This window comes from Phyllostomus discolor, chromosome 1 (genome assembly GCF_004126475.2).
Source record: "Phyllostomus discolor isolate MPI-MPIP mPhyDis1 chromosome 1, mPhyDis1.pri.v3, whole genome shotgun sequence".
Taxonomy (NCBI): domain Eukaryota; kingdom Metazoa; phylum Chordata; class Mammalia; order Chiroptera; family Phyllostomidae; genus Phyllostomus; species Phyllostomus discolor.
This window is the reverse complement of record NC_040903.2, coordinates 157,528,788-157,545,613: the sequence shown is the minus strand read 5'-3', so window position 1 is coordinate 157,545,613 and position 16,826 is coordinate 157,528,788. Positions and strand designations below refer to the sequence as shown.

Sequence of the window (16,826 nt, the reverse complement as noted above, 5' to 3'; positions counted from 1 at the left end):
ATGAAGAGGCATCAGAGTTAAAGCTGGAATCCTTTAGCTTGCTATGGCAGAGGTGCTGCCCAAACCTCCATTTCATAATTCAGGGTTTTGGAGACCAAAGCCAGATTGTCTTTAGCTGAAGCCAGAATCCCAGTCCTACAGCTGGAATCTCTAATCTCAGGTACACAACACCCTGAGGAAAAACTCCTAATACCAGAGAGAGCAGATAACTCTGGCTGCAGAATCTCAATGGCTGGAGTAGTTTCCGTTTTCTTTCCTGGGTTTGAGGGAAGATGTTTTTTCAGGCATGCTGAAATCTGAAATACATTTTCCCATAATACTTGTGTTATATATAGTGGTGCCACTGTGAGTGTAATAACGACAGCATTTTAGCACTGAGAACACTAGTTCAATACTCTCACATTACAGATGAAGAAATTTTGGCCCAGAGAGTTTAAGTGACTTGAAAAGCAATACACAGTTGATCTCTCAATTGTCAGGCTAATGTATTTTTCCACTCTACTGCCTGCTTTTGCTACAAGTGCAACTGGCCTGGAAACTGAACCATTATTTCTACCCTGAAGCTATGCTTTTAAATTCCAAATATTCAAACTTAACTAGGGAATAACCATAGTATCTCCTCCCTACTTTTTGAACAGTTAAATACTATACCTAAAAATTTTACCAGAGAGGAGGGAGTAGAGGGATAATAGGGCAGGGCCATCAAGGAACATGTATAAGGGACACATGGACAAAGCCAAAGCGGGTGCGTTTGGAGGTGGAAGGCAGGGATGGGTGGGTAGGGGGTGTTGTGGGGTGAAAACAGAGACAACTGTACTTGAACAACAATAAAAAAAATTAAACATGAAACATTTTTAAACATGAAAACATGTTTAAAATTATTTGGGTCTTCAGTATTTCTTTTTAGTCATTTCATCCAAACTTATCCCTCTTTAGTTGCTGGAGGCTGATGTTTTTGCATCTTTCTGTTCTTTATGATAAGGGAGTACCCTTGGTAGCTGCCCTCTCCTCTGCTGCTATCATTTAGTGAACCCCAAAATGAGATAAAAATGTTAAATGGTAAACCTCAGTTCAAGGTAAGATTCACTTGCAAATGAAGAAATCAAAATTTACCAATTCTTCCTACTTCACTAAGGATATCATCCTAGGTCATTTCCTTATATTTCTTGAATTAATGAATCAATAAATTAATTTCTTGTGAAAGTAAAGGCAGGGCAGCATGAGGGTACTGAGGGCCTACAGTGGAAAGTGGCAATGAGAACTGAGGGTAGGCAAGGGAGGAGGGTACCAAAAGAGAGAGAGAAGCACTAAAAATAAATGTATCTGCTATGGATAAAAGCCACAAAAATATTAAACTAAAGTTCTATAATAAAGGCCATCACCTTAAAGATAGCCAAAATATAAGAAATTATTTTTAATTATTGTTGAAACTAACTAAAGAAACCTCAAATTATCTGAGATGATAGCAGCCCTTCTGAAAGAAAATTAGAAATGTTTAAAATGTAAAACCAAGCAAGCTTATGAGACCAGAAGATAAAGGGTTATTGCCCTAGTCACAGTTACAAGAATAAAATTAAATGAGAAAGGGGAAAAATATCACTTAACATTTACTGAGGGCCCTCTGGGTGGTGGGGAGAAATATGAAGGCAGAAAGGATACAAACTCAACAGTAAGCAAATAAATAAAAATTCCTGTACTCTGAGAGCTTAAATTCTAACTGGTGATATGATATAAATGTAAGAAAAGGCCTTTAAAGCAACATTACAAATAACTTGCAACTAAATGTAATCCAAACAAGTCACAAAAGCAATAAGAAAAAAATGGTGTAATTTATGAAGATGGATGAGAGTAAAGAAAAGGATAGTATAATGTATTCAAAAGTACCAAAAAGTGTTGAGAAGTTTTCATTTAATGTATCCTTAAATAACTCAACATTTATTAATCTCTTTCTAGTCCCAATGACCATTCTCCCAAAACTAGAATGGGTTATCAAAGCGATGCCTAGGTGGAAGTCAGAGCTTTGGTTTCCCTTTTTCTATTAGCTATGTAGTATTCTAGGACAACTATGTTTTCTTCTGAGTTTTATAAAAACAATTCGTGTCATGAACCTAAATAAAATTTAATTAAAAAGAGCTAAGGAGTAAATCAAGACAGGTTACATTAAAAAAATATTTCATGCATAATATAAAATCTAAAATACATGTATTAACTTTAAAAGAAAGTTAGTAGTTTTATAGAAAAAAAACTACATAAGTACTACTAAATGATGTAAGTAGGCAGAAAACAGTCCTAAAACTTGCAATAAAGCAACATACTCTGATATACATGCATGGATAGGGCTGCATGCACACAGGTAGATTCTAGGTTAAAGCTCAGAGTAACACAGTTAACAAGAAAAAGATGTTGAATCTGTGTATGAAACATAAACAGACAATCTTCACAAACTGATTGTTAAATATAAATTTAAGCCTCAGGAAAAAATTTCAAAAACAGCTCTTTCTATGCTGAATCAGCAGTGAAATAATCTTATCTCTTGACTATTCCTTTGTGGCTTCCCTGATAACAAAAAGGCTGTCTGGTCAATATTTGTATCTAGAATAATGAAATGCTTTCAGATGAGAAACTGGAAAAGAATTATTTTCTGGAATAAATTGCCTAAGGCAAAGTCAAGAGCCATTTAAAACAATTTAATTCTAAAACTTCTCAAGATTCTGAGTTTCAAACTATATCAATAACACATATAACTAAAAATAAAAAAATAATTAAAATAATTTATCTACAAATCTACTAATGCCACTATCATAACATGGTTTTTAAACAAAATTGAAAAACTGCACCAAATGGGATCAATTTTACCTACCAAGGATCAAACTGCACCAAATGGGATCTGCATTAAGACCATACTGGTGCTAATAAGCGGAAAATTCTACACAAATTCAAACCAAATTGGAATGGTGGGTTTCATGGGTACAGCATGGAGACCAGGCCCACGCTCACCTTGGACGTCTTCCTCTCCACCATCACCATCTTCTTCCTCATTGTAAGCCAGCTCAGCCTGCTTGTCTGCCTCATACTCACCTACGTTACCATCATCCCCATTATAATCCGCCAGTTTAGAGCCATGCTGCGGATCAACAGGGGATTCATTCTCATCAAAGAATCGGCCTGTGAAGTAGGTAGAGGATTAATTCCAGAGTAAAGAGAGAGAAGAAAAAGGAACCTGTACTGAAGGCAGATCAGAAAGTAAACAAGTGAAAACCTGGCCACTCTCAGGACAATGCTTATAATAAAAGATACATTTTGTGAAGGTTATTCAAGAAAAAAGGAAAAAGAATGAAGACAGAAAATACTTTTATTTAAGAATTTCTCTTTTGTGTTAATTTTAGTACTTGCTACTTAAAGGTATTAATGTTTTATTAAAGAAAAGGGCACCATATTCAGTATTGTTTTCCTAATCAATGACTTCTCTGATATAAGTATTTGACTAATTTAACACTTTATGGGGAAGAATACTTTTATTACTAGATACAATATATACTTGAAATTGTAGTCATTTATTGCTTTATGATATACTACTTTCCATGAATAATTTGATAACTTTCAAAATATAACACCAAATAAATACTATGCAGGCTAATTTCTTTCATGATACTAAGAAAAACTGACACACCTGGGAACTATCTTAAGTTCCTTCAGTACCAGAGATTCACTATAACCATGAATTGGTTTCCAAGGAGTAATGGCAGAGAGTAAACTATCAGAATCGTAATGGTATATTTTTGAAAAAAACAACCCAAGTAATTCTGATTTATTCTTTCCCATTCCCTAAACTAGATATTTAAAAGTCAATGGTAGAGGAGACTTAAGAAAGTTGACCTACATGAAACTGTCATATTATACACATTAATTAACTAGAAATCAAGAAGAGCTACAGATGTAACACCTACTCTATAAAGCTACTCAACAACCAGGCATTAAAAATAAAAGTTAGGAAAAACTATGATCTGACTCATAAACACATGTTAACTCTACTTTGATATTAAATTTAAGTAACAAAGCAGATTTTATCCCAATCCCTAAAATATGACATTAAATTCCTCATGGTGTAAGAATTTAAGATTTTTAAAAAATTATAAAAATCTTTTTTAATAGGACTAAAATTTTTGGAATTATATTGTACAAATTTTTGCAATGAGACATTCAGGGGAAAAAATAACTTCTTTTGCTTGGAAAGCAAAGTTAAGTACAAATGAAAAAAATATGGAGGTATTAGTTATTCCACAGATGCCTCACCACATCATCAGGCCAATATATTTCTAGTTGCTGAGTGATGAGTCAATCAGGAAAATAGTTAAAAAAACAAATCACATTTACACAAAAGACTTTTAAAGCTGGGTGGTGTGGCCAGTAAAAAAACAAACAAAACACAAAAACAAAACAAAACAGAAGGTCACTCAATCTATTATTCTAGAATAAGATTGAGTATGTGTAATAAATAAATGGAAAATGTGATAAAAAGAAAAAAATAAATGAATATACAAGAGTTAAAAGGAAAAACAGTAACAAGAATAGGTAAACAGCCCTGACTGGTGTGGCTCAGTGGATTGAGCTCAGACTACAAACCAAAGGGTCGCTGGTTCACTTCCAGTGAAGGGCACATGCCTGGGTTTGTGGGCCAGGTCCCTGTTGGGGGGTGCTCAAGAGGCAAACACACATTAATGTTTCGCTTCCCTCTCTTCTCCCTTCCCTTCTTTAAAAATAAATAATAACATCTTAAAAAAAAGAATAGGTAAGCTATTTGTGAGGACACCCTAATGACAGTAACACAAACAAAAAATTGAGTCTTTTTTACTAGTATCTCTTTCCTATAAATCATGCCAATGTAAGAAAGTAAAAGAGAGAGATTTATAGAAATCTATATTTTCTTCTTCCTTAATATGTAAATTTACTATGGGCAAAAACACCTAGAGCAGTGAATTATCTTTATACACTGTGAAATTGCTGTTTAAGTATACAAACATATTATTGTAGTTAACAAGAGGGTTGCTCAAAGTACCATCTATTTCCTCCAAGAAAACATTTTCAATTTTTATCAGTTATGAAAAAAGTTATTACAAAATATAGTTAATATTGTCAGACATGGTATATAACCAAAGAGATGGCCCATCTGTGCCTATTATAATATTCCAACATAACAAATATATAAAGTTTCTTTTTTTAGTATTTTGATGATCCTGACTACTGTGAATTTAGTTATAAAATTTTAATACTACAATTACAGTGATATTCAGCAACAGTCAGAAAATCAGTGGTAAGAATGGATGACCATACAACTGTCCTTTGTAAAATAGTAATTTGTGCTATCTTATATACAGAATTTTCATCTCTGTAGAAAAAGCTAACCCTTATAAACAATGAGGGATAAGCCCTGGCTGGCGTAGCTCAGTGGATTGAGTGCGGGCTGTGAACCAAAGTGTCACAGGTTCGATTCCCAGTCAGGGTACATGCCTGGGTTGCAGGCCATGACCCTCTGTAACCGCACACTGATGTTTCTCTCTATCTCCCTCCCTTCTCTTTCTAAAAATAAATAAATAAAATCTTAAAAAAAAACAATGAGGGAGAAAAAGAGCCAACTACACAACACTGTCAGTCAAGTTGTGGACATCAGACAAACTTCACATTAAACAGGAATGGATTTAACAGTATAAATAAAAAATGCATAATGCTGATTAATATAACAAACTGTAAACTACATAACTGTCAGGCAATATTTGCAAACAAAGTCATACAACAGAAAAATTAGTGTGGATTAGAGCTAGAAGATATTTCAAAAAAGAGGCATATATATGGGACCATGACAGAGAGAAGGTAAGAAACATTCAAAAATAAGAATGAAGATGGAGTATTTAGGAAACAGTAAAGAGATTAATTTGACTATTTATATTAGAAAGTGCAAAGAAGAATATAAAGAATGGCAGGTTTGATCTCCAGTCACAGCACATACAAGAAGCAACCAATGAATGCATAAGTAAGTGGAACAAATCTGTTTTCTCTCTATACACCCCCTCATCCTCCCTCCCTTTTTCTCTCTAAAATCAATATTTAATAAATAAATAGATAAATAAATAAAAAGGCCTCCTATATCTACTAGGCAAGATCACAGAAGGAATCATGAAATATATATAAGTACTGGGTTGGACAAAAAACTTTTGTTTTTTGTAAGATGACTCTAGTAGCACTTAGTTGTCTTTAACTTCACAATTTTGTTAGATTGTATTGTGACAGCTGTCATATCAGCATGCATTTAAAAATTTATCAAAGTTGGTGAATTTTTGTGTAGCCATTTAAATACAAGACAGAAGAAGATAGGCAACATTTTTGGTATATTATGCTTTATTATTTCAAGGAGGGTAAAAAAAGCAACTGAAACACAAAGAAAAGATTTGTGCAGTGTATGGAGAAGGTGCTGTGACTGACTGAATGTGTCAAAAGTGGTTTGCAAAAGTTTCACGCAGGAGATTTCTCTCTGGATGATGCTCCAAGGTGGGGTAGGCCAGCTGAAGGTTGATAGTGATCAAATCAAGACATTAATTGAGAACAGTCAATGTTTATACCATGCAGGAGATAGCCCAACATAATGAAAATACCCAAATCAGTAAAATTATTGGTAATAATGAAAAATGTGTCTTTATTTTATGGGGGGAGAAAAAGAATTTTTGGCCAACTCAGTATCTACTATGCTTTTCATCCATCTATCCAACAAAGATTCACTGGTGTGACAGAAAATATGCTATGCACTATGATACAAAATATATTTACAATCTACATTTCCAGTAATTCAGAGTATTAAGGGAGACAACATGTAAACAAGTAAGTAGAAAGTGATGCTATGTGTGCTATAACACAATAATTTAGAAAGCTATCTGAATGTGGGAGGACTTGGTTTCTATTTAATAGAGGAAGTTTGAACTTCATACAGGAGACAATAGGCAGTTGTAATGATTTCTTTAAACTGAGATCAGGAATCTAATCTGCCTTATGTTCCACAGCATTTCCAGGGTCTAGTCAGGTACAAAGCTATAGGACTTAGACTAGGAAGAATATCAGAAAAATTGTTAGGTACAGGTAAATCAAATACATTTACAAATGACAAACTGAATGAATACATGGCACAATGGTATAGAAAGAGTCTAAGAATGTTTCTATAATCCTAGCCTAGAAACTAAAATAATGGTGCCTGACCCAAAATGGAATAATTGGGAATGTATGGGAAAGCAAATGTTGCTTTAGGTATACTGAGCTTGAGTTACAGTAAGATATCCACATGAAAATAATTTATAGATACATATATGGAAACTAGACTAGGTATAAAGTGAGGGTTAGATGTGTAGATTTAAGACCCATAATGTAATGATAATAGGTTACACAATGAGAACATAATTTCTCCTTGGAAATAAATATTTACAAAAACAGCTTTAAGTCAAAGAAATGATCCTGGGAAAAAACTGTATTTGGAAAGGAAAAAGGAGTAGTAAAGTTACTACATGATGGTACAAATCTGTGATGTGTTTCAACAGGAATTTAATATCAGACTTTGTCTCTGAAGAATTTTACCTATTTAAAGATTTTTAAATTCAGTCTGTCTCTTATAACCACAGTGTAAAGCTGTGCCCAACCAGTGAAATAATACAGTAATCATATTAGTTTGGATAGCCAGATTTCCTTATATTGTAGCAAGATTCCAATTATGTACTTAAATAGTATTTTCACCCTGATGGCTGGTTGAAATTATTACTTAGAGACTATTAGTAACAAGATAGCTTTATCCAGCAGTTGAAACGTGAAAACACAAAGAAGCAACATATACACTAGTTATTCAAAGTCTTCAGGCAGTATCAAGTTGGAAAAACAAATCATAAGAGACTGTTCATATATTTTAAACAACATAATAGAACCTCATATAGAATGACACATATTCTTTAAAACATATTAAATATCAGACTGTACACTTCAAAGACCAGTAGAAAATTAAAGGATAATGGCAAATACCTAGAATATTCTCAATCACAAAAGCACATTTGAATCAAGATAGCTAATGGTATATTGTAATTCTATACTATAAGCCAAAGCATATTAAATTATTCTTTAAAGGTTTTACTTATTTATTTTTAGAGAGAGAGGAAGGGAGGGAGAGAAGAGAGGGAAAGAAACATCAATGTGGTTGCCTCTCACGTGGCCCCCACTGGGCACCTAGCCCACAACCCAGGCATGTGCCCTGACTGGGAATCGAACCAGCGACCCTTTGGTTCACAGCCTATGCTCAAATCACTGAGCTACACCAGCCAGGACTATAAATTATTTTTTTTTCTATATTAGCTCCAGGTCATTAATGGGTTTCAATTTCTCAACTATCCTATTGAAAAGAGGGTTATATTTTTCATGTCATTCTTTTAATATATTGCCACTATTATAACAAAAAGAATCAATCTGACTTGGTTATTATAACTCTAGAGAGAAAAAAAGAAGGAAATTTTACTCTAAGAAGGCAACCCCTTTTTGTAGTCTTCATCTACTGATAGTATCTACTTTGTACCATTCATTTGGCAATGAACACATTCAACTGACTCCTGCATTATTCAATTTAACACCTACAGTTTTGACTATTTCACGTACCCCTGAGGGTCCATTACATATGAAAACTTAATCTGTTGAGACATGAGATAGACTCATAAGTGCTGGGAGGGGAGGAGGGTGTACAAATTGTGACAGAAATGTTACTGCACTTCCTTACAAAACAATATTTAGGGAATGCTACTGACTGAAGTTTTGAACTGTTTACTCTGATTTCATTATCAGGAATATTTTGGGGCCAAAATACCATACTTATTTTGCATTTCAGGGTATGGGACCTCAATGTAATGGGCACAGGAAGGAATCTGTTAATTTACTGGACTTATGGAAGATAAAGAGAAACAGGAAATGAAGAAGCATGGTAGCTAGAAATTATGGCTAACACCATCTGAACAATTTGACCATTCCCATTACCAATGCAAAGAGGTTCAACTTCTTTTTCTGCTTTTTGATATAATACACAAATTGCCTTTTTGTTATTTTTTTTTTCCTTAAGACTAATATCTGTGAGGGGAAAAAAGAAGGGAAGGAAAACACACAATTCAATTGTTTCGAGGTCAAATAATGTTCTCCTTTGCCTCTCTGCTCTCCCTTTTATTTTTACACCAAATTTACTGGACTAGCTGCAACACTAGGATAGGATAAAGGGCCTGAGGTGGAAAGTAGTTTGCTTATTTTTGGAGAATACCAGGCATGCATCACATATTTATGGCAACTACATTAATCTAAGTACATTAAATATTCAGACATTCCAATTCAACTTCAGTGTTAAATATTCTTTAACATTCAGAATAAATAAGGCTGTAACGTAATTAACAAATTCTTATATGCTGAGCTTGATTTATTGCCTTTCTGAATCCATATCAAGAAAATGTCTTAAGACAATATTCTAACACACTGAAGAATGAACAAACCATTTCTTCAAATATTTCACAAAAATTTTTCTTTTTAATGTAATACTATGACTTACATTTATAAAAGTTTAACAGATTTTTCTATTTTTATTATTAAATATTTTCAGATATATAAAGAAGTATGGAGCATATAACATCTGTGTTCCTATCATCCAGAGCTTTATCAAATTTTAACTTTTGGACACACTGTTTCAGAATTTTTTTTGCCATACTGTGTATTTATTCAAATAAACATTACAAATACAATTAAAGTTCCCTGGGTATGTCTCCTTAGCATTCTCCTCCTATCTTGAAGATAACTTCTATCTTAAATTGGTTGTTAAGCATCTCCATGAAGGTTTATGTATTCATTAATAAATAGTAATTGACTGACAGGCTTTCAAACTTACAGCATCTGCGCAAGAAAGAGTTAATTCAGCATGTCTGGGTTGCTCAAACCCTGCAAATTCCAAAGAAATGCATGTCTTCAAAATTGGCCCTGGACTGGATCCTGGCAGATAACTTGAGTCCTTCTGCCTGATAGGTGACTTTGTAAGACTGAGGTTTTGGGCCATGGTATACCAGTTTGACTGGATAAATTTATCTTAACAAAGTGATTTATGGTGAAGATTTGTTTTTGCTAGGTGGACAAGGGGAAGGCTAGGGACTGGTTGGTTAGCTGAGTTCAGTCATTTGAGCACTGAGTGACTACATGCGGATACTACATGACTGACCCCTAATAAAAGCCGTGGACACCAAGGATCAAATGAGCTTCCCTGGTTGGCAACACTTCACGTGTGTTGTCATATATCTTTACGGGGAATATTAAGCACATCTCCATGCAACTCTATTTGAGGGAACTCTGAAAGCTAGTGTCTGGTTTCTCCTTGAACTTGCCCCACAAGTCTTTTTCATTTCCTGATTTTAATCTGTGTTTTTTCACTGTACTAAACTGTAACTGAGTACAAAAGCTCTTTTGGGTCCTATGAGCCCTTCTGCTGAATCATCAAGCCTGAAGGTGGTCTTGGAACTCCCAACACAGCATCATCTTGTATCTATTCTAGAACTTGATTTATTCCTTCTACATTATGTCTTTGAGATTTATCCATGTTGATAAATGTGGCCTTGTTCATTCATTTTAACTTTTACATACGATTCCATTGTATACACAGTATATATACCATGATTTATCCATTCTCATTAGAGTATTTGTAGGTACATATTAGGTTCTAATTAACCTTTTGATTAACAAAAGTTCTTCATAAAATCCAATTTATTTTGTTTATTTATGGTTAGTTTTTTTTATGCAGGGAGGGGATCTGATTTGATCTGATACTTGGTTTAAGAAATCTTTGCTAAATCTGCATCGCAGAAGAAAACAATGAAGATATTGTTTTCTTCTAGAAGTTCTATTTGCTTTCAATTTTAAATCTGCAATCTATCTTGAATTTAATTTATGTATATTGTGTGAGGTAGGGGAGTAAGGTTAATATTTTTCCATTTTGCTATTCAACTGACCCCATACTATTTATTGAAAAGACTATGATTTCCCCCATTGAACTGCACTATCAACTTTTTCATAAACCAAATGTACATAAATGCATCATTAGTTTCTGGATTCTATATTCAGTCCCATTGGTTCATCTGTCTATTTTTGTGCCAATATCATTGTCTTAGTTACTTTTTCAATACGAATTGTAAAAGCCTTGATATCTAGCAGTGGAAGTTGCTAAGTTCTGTTCTTCTTATAGACTGTCTTGGTTATTCTTAGTTTTTTGCACTTCCATACAAATTTTAAAGTCAGTTCCTCAAAATCCCACCCCCTAAAAATGCTGCTAGAATTATAATGGGATAAGCATTGAAATTCTATATCAGGAGTCTTCCAAGATGGCAGCATAGGTAAACATGGCTCACCTCCTCGCAAAACCATATCAAGCTTACAACTAAGATACAGAACCACCATCACTCAGAACTGTCAGAAATTGAGTTCAATGGAAGTCTGACAACTACAGAATTAAAGAAACCACATCCATCTAGACTGGGAATGAGGAGTGCCAGCCCCACACCAGGACCCACAGCCCAGGGTTCCAGTGCCAGGAAAGTCAGTCTCCAAAACTTTTGGCTGCAAAACCCAGCAAGGATAGAGTTGGTGGAGGAAACTTCTGGAGTCCCAAGCAGTTCCTCCTCAGGAACACACACAGAGATTTAATCAGAGTCACTTCTCTGACCTCCAGCATCGAGGTAGCAGCTTGAAAACCACCAGTGGCATACAGAGACAAAGTGAAGTGTCTGGCATCAAGACAAGAGCTAGGGACAGGCTTCTTCCTCCAGGCAGAAAGACAGGCAGTTGTCTCTTTTCTGGACCCTTCCCACACAGAGCCACAGAGCTGGCAGGACTGGTGCCATATCTGAGACTCCATCAACCTGGCTAACACAGTTTGCCTGACCCTTGAGATGCCCAGAGACTCTGCCTTACCCAACTTATGGGTCCACCCAAGCTGCTTTTCTGTTTGAATAACTGGTCTTGGCTCGTGCTTCAAAACATCCTAAGTTCTCTCAAATAAGCAACAGCCAGCCTCAGTGAGCCCCAAGCTCCATCACCTCTTGCTAAGGGCCCACAGGCCCAGCAGTAGAGTAACCAGCCTTGATTCACAGCTTGGCTTCTCCTGGGAATCTCCAAGCCCAGCACAGGTAGCAGCCATTTCAGACTGCTTTATAGCTAAGGCAGGGTGGCCCCAGGAAAAACACAGGTGGGGGCTGACCTTGAACTGGACCACCCAAGAAACCCCAAAGCCTACATACCCAGTGGGTAACTACAAACCACAACCGAGTACCACCACCCTGGCCCGAAATAGCTGATCCGCCACGGAAGCCAGAGGTTGGTGGTCAGTAGTCACAGCCAGTCCTAGCCAGTCCTGTGGCTAACTGGCCTAGGTAAATCCCTCCCACTGACCTTCAAACAGCAATCAAGGTTTAGCTACAAGAGGAGGGTATACTCAGCCCCCATGAAGAGTGCACCTCAAGTACCCAACTTCAGTGATAGGAGAGTCTATGCCAATGGACCCTGCAGGATACCTAGTACATTAGACCACACTACCAAAACACAGAGTCAACACAGCTCTATCTAGTACATAGAAACAAACACAGGGAGACTGCCAAAACACAGAAACAAAGAAACATGGCCCAAATGGAAGAACACTTCAAAACTCCAGAAAAAGAGGTAAAGAAAATGAAGATAAGCAATCTATCAGATGCAGAGTTCAAAACACTGGTTAAAAGGATGCTCATGGAACTAAGTGAGGACCTCAGCAGCATAAAAAAGATTGAGTCAGAAACAAAGGTTATACAAATTAAAATAAAGAACAATTTACAGGGAAACAACAGTAGAATGGATGAAGGCAAGAATCAAATCAATGATCTGGGACATAAGGAAGCAAAAAGCAACCAATCAGAAGAAGAAGAAAATAAAATTTAAAAAAAAATGAGGAGAGATGATGTAAGCAGCTTCTGGGACAACTTCAAGCAATCCAATGTTCACATCTTATGGGTGCCAGAAGGAGAAGAGAAAGAGCAAGAAATTGAATAATTATTTGAAAAAATAATGAAAGAAAAATTCCCTAATTTGGTGAATGAAATAAACATGCAAGTCCAGGAAGCATAGAGAGTCCCAAACAAGATGGATACTAAGAGGCCCACTCTAAGACACATCATAATTAAAAGGTCAAAGGTTAAGATAAAGAGAAAATCTTAAAAGCAGCAAGAGAAAAGCAGTTAGTTATCTACAGGGGAATTCCCATAAGACTGTCAGCTGATTTCTCAAAAGAACTTTGCAGGCTAGAAGGGAATGGCAAGAAATATTCACAGTTATGAAAAGCACAGATGTGCAGCCAATATTACTCTATCCAGCAAAACTATCATTTAGAATCCAAGGGCAGATAAAGAGCTTCCCAGATGAGAAAAACTAAAGGAGTTCATCATCACCAAACCATTATTATATGAAATGTTAAAGGGATTTATTTAAGAAAAAGAAGATCAAAACCATGAATAATTAAATGGCAACAAATATGTATCTATCAACAACTGAATCTAAAAAACAAACTAAGCAAACAAGGAGAACAGAGACAATCTTGGAAACAGAGAGTGTTTTGATGTTTGCCAGATGGCAGGGGAGTAAGAGGGAATGGGTGAAGAAGTGAGGGGATTAAGAAGTCCGAATAGGTAGTTACAGAATAGGCATGAAGATTTAAAACACACTATAGGAAATTGAGTAGCCAAAGAATCTACGAATGAGCCATGGATATGAACTATGGTGTGGGGATTGCCTGAGGGAATGGGGTGAGTTGGGTGGAGGGGGCCAAAGGAGGAAAAATTAAGACACTGTAATAGCATAATCAATAAAATGTAATTTAAAAAACGATATTCTAGATCAATCTGACAAGAATTAACACCTATAAAATACCAAGCCTTCTAATCTATGAATATAAATTTATTTATGTATCTAATTTCTGTCAATATTATGTAGTTTATGGAGGTTCTTGTGACTATTTTGTAAGATTTTTTTCAAGGAACTGATGTATTTTATATTATTAAATATACTTTCTATTTTAAAATTTAACTTTATATTTGGTTGGTAACATATAAAATACAACTAATTTTTATATTAGCCTCGTATCTAATAACTGCTAAATACACTTGTTTGTTGATTATTTTAAATTTTCTATATACAAAATCATGTTTGCAAAAAGTATCCATTTTTCAGTTTATTTCTTCCTTTCCAATATCTATATTGTTTATTTCCTTTTCTTGCACTTTATTTCACTCACTAGGATTTATAGTAAAAACAAAAATAGAAGTGATGGTGGTGGTTATCCTAGTCGTCTGGATTTTGGGAGAAAACTTTTGATACTTTATCATTGAGTAGGATGATTGATTTGGGATTCTTGTAGATATTCTTGGTAAAAATATTTTATTGATTATGCTATTACAGTTCTATTTTTTTCTCCCCTTTATTCCCCTCTGCCCTGTACCCACTCTCCCACCAGCATTCCCCCACCTTAGTTCATGTCCATGGGTCATACATAGAAGTTCTGTGGTTTCTCAATTTCCCATACTATTCTTAGCCTTCCCCGTGTATTTTGTACCTACCATTTACGCTTCTTATTCCTTATACCTGTTCCTCCATTCTCTCTCATCCCTTCCCTGATGATAACCCTCCGTGTGTAGCCTCCATTTGTTCCTGTTCTAGTGGTTTGCTTAATTTGCTTTTGTTTTTCTTTTTTTAGATTAGGTTGTTGATAGTTGTGATTTTGTTGTTGTTTCTGTTCATAGTTTTGTTTTTCTTCCTTTTTCTTAGGTAAGTCCCTTTAACATTTCATATAATAAGGGCTTGGTGATGAGGAACTCCTTTAACTTGACCTTATCTGGGAAGCACTTTATCTGCCCTTCCATTCTAAATGATAGGTTTGCTGGATAGAGTAATCTTGGATGTAGGTCCTTGCCTTTCTTAACTTGAAATACTTCTTGCCTGCAAGGTTTCTTTCGAGAAATCAGCTGAAAGTCTTATGAAAACTCCTTCATAGGTAACTGTCTCCTTTTCTCTTGCTAGTTTTAAGATCCTCTCCTCTTTGATCTTGAGTAATGTAATTATGATATGCCTTGGTGTGTGCTTCCTTGGGTCCAACTTCTTTTGGACTCTGAGCTTCCTGGACTTCCTGGAAGTCTAACTCTTTTGCCAGACTGGGTAAAATTCCTTCATTATTTGTTCAAATAAGTTTTCAATTTCTTGCTGTTGTTGTTCTCCTTCTGGCACCCTATGATTTGGATGTTGGAAAGTTTAAAGTTGTCTTGGAGGTTCCTACACCTTTCCTCGTTTTTGTTTTTGTTTTTTAAATTCTTATTTCTTCCTTCTGTTCTGGTTGAATGTGTCTTCCTTCTCCAAACCATTGATTTCAGTCCCGGTTTCCTTCCCTTCACTGTTGGCTCCCTGTACATTTTCCTTTATATCAGTTTTCATAGCCTTCTTCTGTTTTGTGACCATACTCAACCATTTTTGTGAGCATCTTGATTACCAGTGTTTTGAAATCTGCATCTGATAGGTTGGCTGTCTCCTCTTCACTTAGTTCTTTTTCTCTGGTTTTGATCTGTTCTTTCATTTGGGCCATATTTTTTTGTCTTGGCCACCTGTTACATAGTAAGGGGTGGAGCTCAGGTATTTACAAGGGCAGGGTAACCCAAGTCACTGCTTTGTCTCACTGTATTGGGGGAGGAGTCCCAAAGGGAACAATGCCACTTGCTCAGCTATCAGCCGACTTTCAGTCCCTTCCTCCTCTACCCATAAGAAAAGTGGGCCCTTCTGGTGCTAATTCCCAGGTGGGTGGTTTTATGTACCTTCTAGGACCTTGTGGGTCTCTCCAGTGAACTCTCCTGTGAGGCTTGGAGTTTCTTCTGCCACCTCAACCCCCACAGGTTTTTTCAGTCAGAGGTTTTGAGGCTTTATTTCCTCACTCTGGAACCATAGGATGCATGGTCTGCTGGGATCCCCCATTGTTCCTCCTGGTTTATCTGCACGCAAATGTGGGAACGCTAGTCCACCAGCCACCACCTCACCTGCCCCAGTCCTCCAGCTGCTGCCTTGCTGCAAGTACTATACACTGTGGCTGCATGTCTCCTCCTCTCCTACCAATTTGGATGAATGTTTCTTCTTAACTCCTTGGTTGTCAGACTTTCATACAGTTCTATTTTCTGGCAGGTCTGATTATTTTTTGTTTTTAAATTTGTTGTCCTTCTTTTGGTTATTTAAGGTGGCAAAGAATATCTACCTACGCCTCCATGTTGGCCAGAAGTCCCTGGATTCTTGTAGATACTCTATCAGATTGAAGAATTTTCCTTGTAATTCCAGTTTAGTTTGTTGATTATCATGAATACACATTAAATTTCCTCAAATGTTTGCAACTACAAAGATTACTATTTGATTTTTCTCATATATTTTGTTAAAGTGGTAGATTACATAGACTGCTTTTCAAATATTACCTTGCATTTGAGAATAAATCTAACACAGTCATCACGTATATCATATTTATCTGTATATTTGATTTGCTAATATTTTATTCTACATTAAGAGGGACTGTAATGTAATTTTCCTTCCTCATAACATTCTTAGTGTTGCTGTCCAACTTATGCTGACTTCATAAAACGAGTTAGGAGTGTTTCTTCCTTTTCTATTCTTTGGAAGAGTTTATATTAAATTGGTCGTATTTCTTCCTTAAATGTTTAGAAGAATTCAGCAACAAAATCATTTGGGCA

The 16,826-nt window shown here is 35.7% G+C and overlaps 1 protein-coding gene across 3 annotated transcripts in view; it reads right to left on the bottom strand.

Moving 5' to 3' along the window:
• The window catches only part of GOLM2 (golgi membrane protein 2), a 111,461-nt gene that overhangs the window by 7,444 nt on the left and 87,191 nt on the right, over window positions 1–16,826 (bottom strand). For 2 of the 3 annotated variants that reach the window (XM_028505355.2, XM_036032685.1), the window contains exon 9: window positions 2,998–3,165. The exons of the other annotated variant lie outside the window; for it this stretch is intronic. In XM_028505355.2, coding sequence (XP_028361156.1) covers window positions 2,998–3,165 — 168 coding nt within the window. The remainder of the gene's footprint in view (window positions 1–2,997; window positions 3,166–16,826) is intronic. 3 annotated transcript variants of the gene reach the window in all.